Source organism: Octopus sinensis, unplaced genomic scaffold (genome assembly GCF_006345805.1).
Source record: "Octopus sinensis unplaced genomic scaffold, ASM634580v1 Contig18455, whole genome shotgun sequence".
In the NCBI taxonomy this organism is placed as follows: domain Eukaryota; kingdom Metazoa; phylum Mollusca; class Cephalopoda; order Octopoda; family Octopodidae; genus Octopus; species Octopus sinensis.
The window spans coordinates 1-12,500 of NW_021835854.1; the positions used below are offsets into that span (position 1 = coordinate 1).

The 12,500-nt window shown below is 33.8% G+C and overlaps 1 protein-coding gene across 4 annotated transcripts in view; it reads right to left on the reverse strand.

The window, feature by feature from the left end:
* Window positions 1-1,141: 1,141 nt before the first annotated feature.
* Window positions 1,142-12,500, reverse strand: part of LOC115231410 (leucine-rich repeat-containing protein 4-like) — a 25,893-nt gene continuing 14,534 nt past the window's right edge. For 2 of the 4 annotated variants that reach the window (XM_029801442.2, XM_036500074.1), the window contains 3 exons: window positions 9,516-9,587; window positions 4,079-4,150; window positions 1,142-1,223 (listed from right to left, as the gene is read on the reverse strand). In XM_029801442.2, the coding sequence (XP_029657302.2) occupies window positions 1,148-1,223; window positions 4,079-4,150; window positions 9,516-9,587 (220 nt within the window). In that variant the 3' untranslated portion in view covers window positions 1,142-1,147. Of the gene's footprint in view, window positions 1,224-2,530; window positions 2,561-4,078; window positions 4,151-9,515; window positions 9,588-12,500 lie in introns of those variants that run through there. The other 2 variants (XM_036500075.1, XR_004997717.1) reach the window with 2 other exon arrangements.

Genomic DNA, 12,500 nt, shown 5'->3' on the forward strand with positions numbered 1-12,500 from the left:
AAATAGTATAAAAGAAGATTGATTCAACTTACAGAGTTTCTAAACTGGGAAGATTTTGGAAAGTGGTTTCGTTGATTGCTTGGATATGGTTATAACTCAAAAACCTGGAGAATAAAATTGTGTTAAGAAGACAAGTTATGGTAAGAAAAAGAAAAAGGTGATGAAGAAGAAGTAGATAATGATGATGATGAAGAAGAAGAAGGAGAAGAAGAAGAAGGAGAAAAGAAGAAGAAGAAGAAGTAGAAGAAGAAAAAGAAGAAGGAGAAGAAGAAGAAGAAGAAGAAGAAGAAGAAAAGAAGATGATGAAGAAGAAGAAGACAAAAGAGAAGAAGAAGAAGAAGAAGAAAGAAGAAGAAGAAGAAGAAGAAGAAGAAGAAGAAGAAGGAAAAGAAGAAAGAACACGGAGAAAAGAAGAAAGAAGAAGAAGCAGAAGAAAAAGAAGGAGGAGAAGAAGAAGAAGAAGAAGAGGAAGAAGGAGGAGGAGGAGGAGAAGATGAAAGAACAAGAGGAAGAAGGAGGAGGAGAAGAAGGAGAAGAAGAAGAAAGTAGAAGAAGAAGAAGGAGGAGAAGAAGAAAGTAGAAGAAGAAGAAGGAGGAGAAGAAGAGGAAGAAGGAGGAGAGGACGAAAAAGGAGAGGAAGAAGGAGAAGAGGAAGAAAGAATATGGAGTAGATGAAGAAGGAGAAGAAGAAGAAGAAGAATGAAGAAGAAGAAGAAGAAGAAAAGGAAGAAGAAGATCAACAACATCAAACGCAATAAGTAGGAGATAAGTTCAGAAAAGTGCGTTTGAAACCTCTGGTGCTAAATACACAAACTGAAGTGTTATTCAAGGCAGTTACTCAGCATCGATCTAAAGGTAAACGCCGTACATATTATACACACATGTTAATATAAATATTATACACACATGATAACAAATTCGTCCTTAGACAGAGACACGTACATGCAATTGATGTTCCCCTTAATTACCACGACCTCATATATCTCCTATCTTAAAAGTGGACCCAGACTCACATTCACAAACATCCAAAAACAATAAAATGCATGTATAGAGAGACGGATGTAGACCTTAAATTGAAGTATGGAAAGACATTACGCATTTAGGAAGATATCTTCAGTGAAATAGTATAAAAGAAGATTGATTCAACTTACAGAGTTTTTAAACTGGAGAGATTTTGGAAAGTTTTTTCGTTGATTGCTTGGATATCGTTATGACTCAAATACCTGGAAAATAAAATTGTGTTAAGAAGAATATTTATGGTAAGAAAAAGAAAAAGATGATGAAGAAGAAGTAGATAATGATGATGATGATGAAGAAGAGAAGAAGAAGAAGAAGAAGAAGAAGAAGAAGAAGAAGAGAAGAAGAAGAAGAAGAAGAAAAAGAAGAAGAAGAAGAAGGAGGAGGAGGCGAGGGAGAAGCGGAAGTTTTTTCATTGATTGCTTGGATATCGTTTTCAGCCAAATTCCTGGAAATTAAAATTGTGTTAAAAACATTTATGGTAAGAAAGAGAATAAGATAATGAAGAAGTAGATAATGATGATGATGATGATGAAGAAGGAGCAGAAAAAGAAGAAGGAGAAGAAGAAAATAAAGAACAAGAATAAGTAAAAGAAGAAGGGGAGGAGGAGGAGGAGGCGAGGGAGAAGAATAAGAAGAAGAAGAAGAAAAAGAAGAGAATGAAGGAGAAGAGGAGCAACAAGTAGGAGATACTTCCAGAGAAGGAAACAAACACTAGTTGAGCGAAGTCCCTAAATGGAAAAAATGCATGAAGGACACCATCCAAGCACCTCCCCACAACACATACACACAACTATCTACTATAACACCAACATTACCAACACCACAAGTACCGCTGCCAGCACCACCCGCCATACAAATATCCCCTTCGAAATCACCTTCGTAAATTTCCCTGCAATCCACATATTGAAGGGGGGGAGGAGGAGGAGGCGAGGGAGAAGAATAAGAAGAAGAAGAAGAAAAAGAAGAGAATGAAGGAGAAGAGGAGCAACAAGTAGGAGAGATTTTGGGAAGTGTTTTCGTTGATTGCTTGGATATCGTTATAACTCAAATCCCTGGTGAATAAAATTAAGTCAAGAAGAACATTTATGGTAAGGAAAAGAAAAAGATGATGGAGAAGAAGTAGATATGATGATGATGATGAAGAAGAAGAAGAAGAAGAGAAGAAGAAGAAGAAGAAGAAGAAGAAGAAAAAGGAGAAGGAGAAGAAGAAACAGAAGAACGAGAAGAGGAAAAAGAATAAGGAGAAGAAAAAAGAACAACAAGAAGAAGAATAACAAGAAGAAGACGAAAATGAAGAACAGGGTGGAGGAGAAGGAGGACGAGGATAGGAGTCAGAAGAAGTACAAAAAGAAAAAGTGAATAAGTACAAGAAGTAGACGAAGAAGACAAAAAGAAGAAGAAGAAGAAGAAGGAAAATAATAATAATAATAAGAAGAAGAAGAAGAAAAAGAAGAGAATGAAGGAGAAGAGGAGCAACAAGTAGGAGAGATTTTGGAAAGTGGTTTCGTTGATTGCTTGGATATCGTTATAACTCAAATCCCTGGTGAATAAAATTAAGTCAAGAAGAACATTTATGGTAAGGAAAAGAAAAAGATGATGGAGAAGAAGTAGATATGATGATGATGATGAAGAAGAAGAAGAAGAAGAAAGAAGAAGAAGAAGAAAGAAGAAGAAGAAAAAGAAGAAGAAGAAGAAGAAAAAGAAGAAGAAAAAGAAGAAGAAGAAAAAGGAGAAGGAGAAGAAGAAGAAGAAAAAGAAGAAGAAAAAGAAGAAGAAGAAAAAGAAGAAGAAGAAGGAGGAGAAGAAGAAGGAGGAGGAGGCGAGGAGAAGAATAAGAAGAAGAAGAAAAAGAAGAAGAAGAGAAGAAGAAGAAGAAGAAGAAGAAGAAGAAAAAGAAGAAGAAGAAGAAGAAGAAGGAAAATAATAATAATAATAAGAAGAAGAAGAAGGAGAAGAGGGAAGATGCAGAAGGAGAAGAAGATGGAGACGAAGAAGAAGAATACGAAGAAGGGGAACAATGCAACAAGTAGAAGATATATTTAGAAAATTGCGTATGAAACATCTGGGTCGAAATACAGAAATTGAAATGTTATTCAAGGCAGTTACTCGGTAACTAAATCTAAAGGTAAACTCCGTACATATTATACACACATGATAACACACTCGTCCATAAACAGATGATGTTGAAGAAGAAAGTCAACATGGAGAACAACACAAAAACAATTACAGGATCAGGAAATGAAAAGTGAAAACTGAAAGATGTTACGAAGAAAAAGAAGAAGAAAAGCAGAGGAAGAAGTATTGCAATAAATTAAGAAGTAGAACTAGGAGATAAGGAAGATGTTAAAGGAGATGAAGGAGAAGAAAAAGAAGGAGAAGAAGAGCAACAAGTAGGAGATACTTCCAGAGAGGGGAAACAAATACTAGTTGAGCGAAGTCCCTAAATGGAAAAAATGCATGAAGGACACCATCCAAGCACCTCCCCACAACACATACACACAACTATCTACTATAATACCAACATTATCAACACCACCAATACCGCTGCCAGCACCACCCGCACCACACACCATACAAATATCCCCTTCGAAATCACCTTCGTAAATTTCCCTGCAATCCACATATTGAACCCCTAATGAAATACATACATAAAACTACAAATATGTGTTACTATATATGCTACCATATATGTATGCAAAAGTAAGTTTCCACTAACATTTTCCCATCAATTGCTATTCACTCATAAATCCGAAAACTCATAAATATGCCCTCACTCATATTCACAAACGTTGGCAAACAATACCTCGCCCTTTGGACAGACAATGGTTGTAGACATACACAGAGACGTACACATTCATTCACTAAATTGTTCCCCGCAAGTATCACTCAGTCATATGTACCATATTAAGGAAATGGGCCCACACTCACAGATTTATATACATGATAACACATCTTTGGAAAGACGGTGAGGTTGCTTCAAATGAAGTATTGGAAGACATTACATTTATAGAAATATATCGTCAATGTCATAATAAAAATAAACACTGATTCAACTTACAGACTTGTTAAACTGGACAGATTTCGGAAGGTGTCTGGTTTGAGTTCTTTGATATCATTAGAACTCAAAGATCTGGAACATAAAATTCACTTAAGAAGGAATTGTATAGAACATTTTGGCTAAAAAATAAGATATCGGAAGTTATGTAAAGTAGAACACGATGATAATTAGTTTCATGTTGATGATGGTGATGATAATGTTGATAATACTGCTGTTGATGATGATGAGAATGATGAGGATGATGATGATGATAATGATAAAGATTAAGGGGAAGTTGAGGAGGATAAAGGTGGCGGTAGAACTGACGGAAGATGTGATGGTCCTAGCAATGAATAAGATTATGAGGCAGAGAAGATGAATATTTGGTCGAAGTTTAGATGTCGAAGATGATATGATGTTGAGGAGGCAATGGAGGAGATGAAATAGAGAGGAAAAGAAGAATAAATTCGAAGCGGAAGGAAGAGACGAATAATTTTCAGAAGATGATGAAGAACAAGAATAATAATAATATGAATAACTATTAAAAATAATAATAATAATAATAATAATAATAAAAATAATAATAATAATGATAATAATAATAATAATAATAATAATAATATAATAATAATATAATAATAATAATAATAATAATAATAATAATAATAATAATAATAATAATAATAATAAAACTACTATAAAATAACCACCATAGGACTGCAAAAATATCTACTTCAGAAGGAAGGAAAACTGATCCAGATAGCAGCAAAACACGAGCAAAACAAAAAACTGTTCTCAGTATTTAAGGAAGCTGACAAATACAAACAAGAAATCATACCACCTAATAAACACGAAGAAGAAGAAGAAGATGATGAAGAAACAACAAAAGCTATAAAACAAATGAAATCCAAACTAAAAATAGAACAGCAACGAACCATGATAAAACGATGGTAAGAAAAGCCCCTTCATGGTAAATACTGCACTAAAATAAACGCAAAAGAAATAGACAAAGAAAAATCCCAGCAATGGTTGAGAAGCTCAGGACTCAAAGCAGAAACAGAGTGATTTTTAATTGCAGCACAAGACCAAAGCCTCCCCACCAGAAATTACCAAAAACATGTAATGAAAAGAAATATTACAAGTAACTGCAGAATATGTGGAGATGGACAAGAAACAATAAATCATATTATCTCTAGCTGCCCATTCCTGGCTAAGAAGGAATATATTCACAGACATGACAGAGTTGGAACCTACATACATTGGAAGCTATGCCAACATTATGGAATAACAACAGAAAAAAGATGGTATAGGCACACACCAGAAAAGGTCACAGAAAACGAGAAAGCAACCATACTCTGGAATATGCCGATACACACAGATAGAGAAATTAAGGCCAACAGACCAGATATAGTTGTCAGAGATCATGAAGAAAAAATGCTTTCTAATTGATGTATAAATACCGGCAGATGACAACGTGTCTCTAAAAGAAATGGAGAAACTCTCAAAATACAAAGACCTGGAAATAGGGGTAACTAGAATGTGGAATCTGAAAACAGAAACAATTCCTATCATAGTAGGTGCATTAGGCATGATAAAAAAATATTCAGACAAATACATAACAAAAACACCAGGACTTACAAACACATATAACATACAGAAAATTGCACTACTAGGCACTGCACACATCCTACGCAGAACACTTTCCATACAATAACCATCAGAGCATCACAACAAATCACAACACATACCCAAGGCACACAGAGCTGCGCTCGGTAGTGAAGTGAAAGCACGCTATAAAAATAAAACTACTGAATAATAATAATAATAATAATAATAATAATAATAATAATAATAATAATAATAATAATAATAATAATAATGATAATAATAATAATGATATGTTGATGATGACGAAGATTGTGAAGAAGAAATAGTAGATGAAGAACTAGAAGAAAAGAAGAGATTTCGTAGAATGCAAACGTCCCAATAAATTATAAAACAAAGTAGAGTTGAAGGAAGGAGACTACGAGAAATTACAAGAAGAATAGGAAAAACTGAACGAAGAAGAAGAAGCAGAGGGAATAAGAGCGAAGGTAATAACTATGAAATGAAGAGAAAGAAATAAAACGATTGAGAAGATTACGAAGAATGGAAGAAGAACAGGAACGGGAAGATGGAAGGAAATAACACATATTACGAAAGAAAAGAAGAAGAACAAACTACCACGAAATAGGAGTAGAGAAAGAGGAGAGGATGAAGTAGAAGAAGAAAACGAAGAAGATGCTGCTGCTGCTTATGATGATGATAATGTTGATGATGATGATGATGATGATGATGATGATGATGATGGTGATGGTGATGGTGGTGATGATGATGATGATGATGATGATGATGATGATTATGTTGATGATGATTACGATGATGATGTAGAAAAGAAAAATGATAAAAGTTACAATTCTAAAATATATTCATATCCATATCGTACTTTTAATGTGCAATTAGAAGTGAGAGTCGTGGATGGTAATCAGCGTTGATCTAGAGATAAAAAGAGTAATGTTATACAGCGAGAAATAGGAACAGATACACTCTTATAGGTTCACTCATACAAAAGGACTCATATATGTAGACATGTATATATGTATATATAGTTGGAATTTACAAAAAAGCAGAAGACGAAGAAAGATGTGTAAACAACAAGAAGGTGTATAAATTTAACGCTCGGGGAGGTGAGAAAATCTTTTACATTTCGCGCCCATGCTCTTCAACAGAAATGAACACGATAAAATAAGCAAAGAGAGAACAAAAATGCTTCAGTGACTAGCGGTCAATCATGTGGATATGTATAAATATATCTATATATTTAAAACTGAGAATGTGTGTCTGTCTGTCTGTCTGTCTGTGTGTTTTCCTAAAACTTGAGAACTACACAAGCAATTTCATTCAAATTTACACATGCCTTACTTAGGATCCGGGGTGTGTCATCAGCAAAAAATTTTAACTTCTTGCCGAGGGCGAGCCCACAGCAATATCATATCTTCTCCATTATGATTCCCTAAAACTTGAGAACTATACAACCAATTTCATTCAGATATTACACATGCCTTACTTAGGGTCCATGTAGTTTCATGGCAAAAAAATGTTTAACTTCCTGCATAGGGCGAGCTGATAGCAATATCATATCTTCTCCGCTATTTCAGTATTACGTGTTAAAAGTGAAACAAAAACATCTCTCTATTTTCTGTCAAATACTTTCACTTTAACAATAAAAATTAGAGATATTAATAACAATTGAAATATATGTAGTAAGTAATAATTAAAATCAAACTAAAGTATTATATATGAATTAAATCGTAATATAGCAAAAGTAAAAATTGCAATTGGTATAAAATTGCATCAATCACTTGAACTGGAATAAGTGGTTTCACATGAAAGGGAATAAATTAAAAGTAAAATTAGTGCGCAGGAATAGAATAGTCCAGATGGAGCTGTGTACATACCTTTTACCATAGCTTTTACATTAGATTATCTGCTAATTAGCTAGCATTAAGTATCTATTTGAAATTTGGCTGTATGTAATGTCTGTTTTCTCGAACAGCCACTTCTACCGAGTACTGCTGTTGGTTTATTTCTTATACATAAAGGACTATAGCTTCAAGTGCGTACAGCTTTTTGATTCACCGCAAGTTTTGTTGTTATCATTATTACTGTTTAACTATTGTTATCATGTTTGTTGGTTCCTCGAAAATGAAATGTTTTGGCGTTGCATTTGTTAAATAATTGTAAAACGTAACCCTCCCCATTTGGGGAAGGAGCTTTGGTTATTGTTTAAAAATTTAATTGTGTCCCTGTTTGGGAACACGATTCAATTTTGGCAATATTTTCACCGTTTACACGGAAGCATTTTTGTTGAAATACCTTCGATAGAAGAAAGTCCAAAAATGAATTTCGCTGCAGCCGTCGGCGGGCGGGAGCTCATTAAAATTTAAATGGAAGAAATACACACCTATTTCGGATTGATCACCGACAAAGACGGCGAAATTAAGGATAACACCACCAAACGAAATAAATTATAAAATTAAAGAAAAGATTATATTCTATAAAGTATGCAATGTAGAGAAAAAAAGTTGAAAACCTGGAGGAAAGCACCATCCAAAAGTGTCTTGGTGCGACTATGAAAGATATGAAGTATCTAACCAGAGGCGGTAAAATCACCACAATAGAAGCAAGGTTCGATCAACGAAACGTGCAAGGGAGTACTCGATCCGAACCTTGCAAAGTGGAAATATTTTATTTTTACCTTTCCGGATAAAAATTTAATATGTTCCCCCAGAAGTAGAGGTAGGCTGGATTGTAGCCAGACTTCTAAACAAGAGGGAGGACAAGATACAATTGATCGAAATTGCAAGAGACGGGCCTTCAATTCCAGTCTGTTATATATTTTGAGTATTGTTATCACTAGCGATATCAAGATATAACTTTGTATTTTGTATTTTATGTGTAGATGTATATATATATATAGATGTACATGTAATATGTACACATATATATACACATATATACATGCACTAGCACTATGACCCGGAAACTCCGGGTCATAATGCTAGTATATATATACATATATATATTATATATATATATATATATATATATATATATGTATGTATGTATGTGTGTGTATGTATGTATAGAGTTATATATATAAAATAATAAAGGATAATATGTTTTAAAAGCAATTTTCTGTGGCCAGTATATTAATATTGACTGATTACGGTGAAATCAAATATATGATTATTATCAAAGGCATAGATATAATTGTTTTAGCCTATATGCTGAAATAGACGCTAAATCGTCACACCCCTTGAAAAATCACAAAGAAACACGCGCTGAAACTCAGAGAGCGAACGGAAATTTATAACAAATTAGGAAAACCTAGATTAGCTAATTTCTGATTCTACCCCATGGCTTTAACTCAGCAGCACAGCTTACATACAGAAATAATTTAGATATTTATCCATACCTACAGGAAATGAGACGCACATGTATCATTGGGATTTTTATGTGGTCAAACCATTTAGCGTCTATTTTCAGCATATACACCAGAAGACTTATCTTTAGTTATAATTACAATTTATATGTATATAATCTTAATGTAATTGTGTGTGTGTGTATATGTATATATATATATATATATGTATATATATATATATATATATATATATATATATATATATATATATGTATATACGTATATATATCTATATCTGTGTCTATATATCTATCTACCTATATATATATATATATATATATATATATATAGATATATAAATCTCCTTTTTCTATCGAAAAATGTGCGAATATTGAGGAAGGCATGGTCGGAACGTGACATAAAATGGGAATATTTTAAACGTTTAGTAATATATTGTCAGTAAAATATTATCAAATTGAATTCGTAACTTACAGATATGTTAACCTGGTCAGATCATCGAATGTCCCTATTTCAATTTTGTCGATATTATTTCCATTCAAATATCTGTAAAATAAAAGTTTGGCTGATAAGCTAACGTAGGGATGAGTATTATTGTAAAATATTTTTATCTACGAAATGTCTGTAAGACACAATTTTAGATATAGATATATATATATATACGCCCCGGGCGCCCCGTATGGATACATATATGTTGTAAATATTTTCTGTGTGTCACAGAAAGTGAGAATGCAACCATATTCTGGGATATGTCAATACACACAGACAGAGAAATTAAGAGAAATTAAGACCAATAGGCTGGATATGTCTGTCAGAAATCATCAAGAAACAATCTTTTCTAATCGATGTATCAATGCCAACAAATGACAATGCTTCTCGAAAAGAAACGGAGAAACTTTCAAAATACAAAGACCTGGAAATAAAGGTAACTCGGATGTTGAGTCTAAAAACAGAAACAATTCCTCTCATAGTCGGCGCATTAGGTATGATAAAAAAATATTCAGACAAGTACATAACAGATACACTAGGACTGACAAGTAAACAAACCATACAGAAAATAGCACCACTTGGCAACGCGCGCATCCTACGTAAAACACTTTCAATACAATAACAATGAGAGCATCACAACAACCACAGCTCATACCCAAGGCACACGGAGCTACTCTCAGTAGTGCAGTGATAAGCATTCAGCGTGACCTAGGAATTGGGAGATTCCTGTCGGGACATGCCCTCGACAGAAATTCGGATATAAATAGAAGTGCGCGACTGTATACGTCATTCGATAGGAGACCGCCGTACTGCAATGACCGACCGCTCGTCCAAGAAAGGAAATAAACAACAACAACAATTAATTAATAATATTAATTAATTAATAATAATAATAATAATAATAATAATAATAATAATAATAATAATACTAATAATAATAATAATAATAATAATAATAATAATAATAATAATAATAATAATAATAATAATAATAATTATAAATCGAAAGTAAATGTTCCGAATAAGATTGAAGCTATCAACCCCTGGACGGTTTCTCTCCTTAGATATGGAGCTGGGTTAATCACATGGACACTAGACAATCTAAATAGTTTAGACAGAAAGACAAGGAAGTTGCTAACGAGATATTGGGCACTCTACCCAAAAAATTGACGCAGACAGACTATGTACCAAGAAAAAGAAGAGGAAGCACACTTAGTGAATGCTAACACAGCTTTAGAGCAGAAGAAAACAATATATCATGGTATGTAAAAAATTCCACAGGACCGCTATTATTAGAAGTAGGAATGTCAGGCTTGTGTAGGATGAAAGATTACAAAGATAAAGCACTATACAAGAAATTGAAAACGAATGAAACTGAAAATAGGTGGGTAAAGAAATGAATGCATGGTGAATTTCATAGGGATGTTGAAGATAAGTGATTTGAAACCGGAAATGGAAACTATAATCTGTGCTGCCCAAGAGCAAGCACTAAGAACAAACTGCATAAGATACAGAATTGATAACACAGCAGAAAGTAATAAGTGCAGAATATGTGGACAAAACGGTGAAGCCGTATGGCATATTACTGGCCAATGTATGTCACTAGCGCAGAAGGAATATGAGACGCCATGCCAATATAGCAAAGCTTTTTCATTGGACACTTTGCAACAAGGTATCTTCGAAAATAGAAATGCAAAGATCATATGGGATTTTATGATTCAGTGCGACTATGAGATAGAGAATAGGAAGTTGGACATAGTCTTAATTGAGAATGTAATCAAACTATGCTAGATCATAGATATAGCATGTCCAGCTGACAAGATATGCGATAAGGAAGAAAGAATAGCCGAGAGATATGACAGGTTAGCTTGGGAAGTTAAGCAGTTGCGGATGATGAAAGAGGTGGTAGTAGTACCAATAATTGTCGAAGCTCTGGAACAGTGAGCAAAAATGTCGAGAAGTACGTGAAACAAATAGGGGCTGCAATAAGGGTGGAACACTTGAAAAAGCAGCACTACTTGGAACCGCTCGAATACTCCTGAAGTTGGTTGAAAAATAAAAGGTGTTACCTTAGTTCACTGGTAGTGAACAACTGACACTAGTACATCTCCAGCGTTAGAAGCTGTGCAAAGGCAATAATAATAATAATATTTTGTTTATCATCCTTAAATAAACCTTATTCAGTGACCTTTTGATGGGATGGGCTACTCAACATGAAGAAAATTCTAACCTGACCCCCACCTGCAAAGTCATGCGCTGCTTCTCTTCTCATGAGATCACCGTGACGCACAGATACCGTTGTGATGCATATGCCTGGTGTACCCTTATCAGACTGGTAGGCATGAGGAGTACATTGGGCTTCGTGTATTTGCACCCCAGTGTCATTTTGATGGCATGCACTGCTCTCTCAAGCAGTAATAATGATAATGATGATAATAATAATAATAATAATAATAATAGTAATCATAAAATAATAATAATAATAACAACAATAATTATCAATATTATTATTATCTTTATTATTATTATTATTATTATTATTATTATTATTATTATTATTATTATTATTATTATTATTATTATAATAATTATTATTATTATTATTCTATGTTTGACTTTTGCTTTATATTTGTACAAGTTGGCTCCAAGTCTCACCCAGAGACCTTAAGAGACAACAGGTTGGAAGTTCATGTTGTTGTTATGCCTACTGTGCCATATATTTTTATTTTTGGTGTTGTTCTAGTGAGTGTCCAATAAAAAAACAAAATTATGTTTGTTTTAAACCCTGAGATTACATAGAAAGTATTTTGCGTAGGATATGAGGAGTTCCCATGAGCACTATCTTTTGAGTTTCTGCCATTTTTGGGTTTCCTGGTATCTGAGTTAGGTAGCAATCAGCCCCTTTCGCTATCATTCCCAGGGCACCCATGACAACAGGTATTGTTTTAGTTTTCAGGTTCCACATTTTAT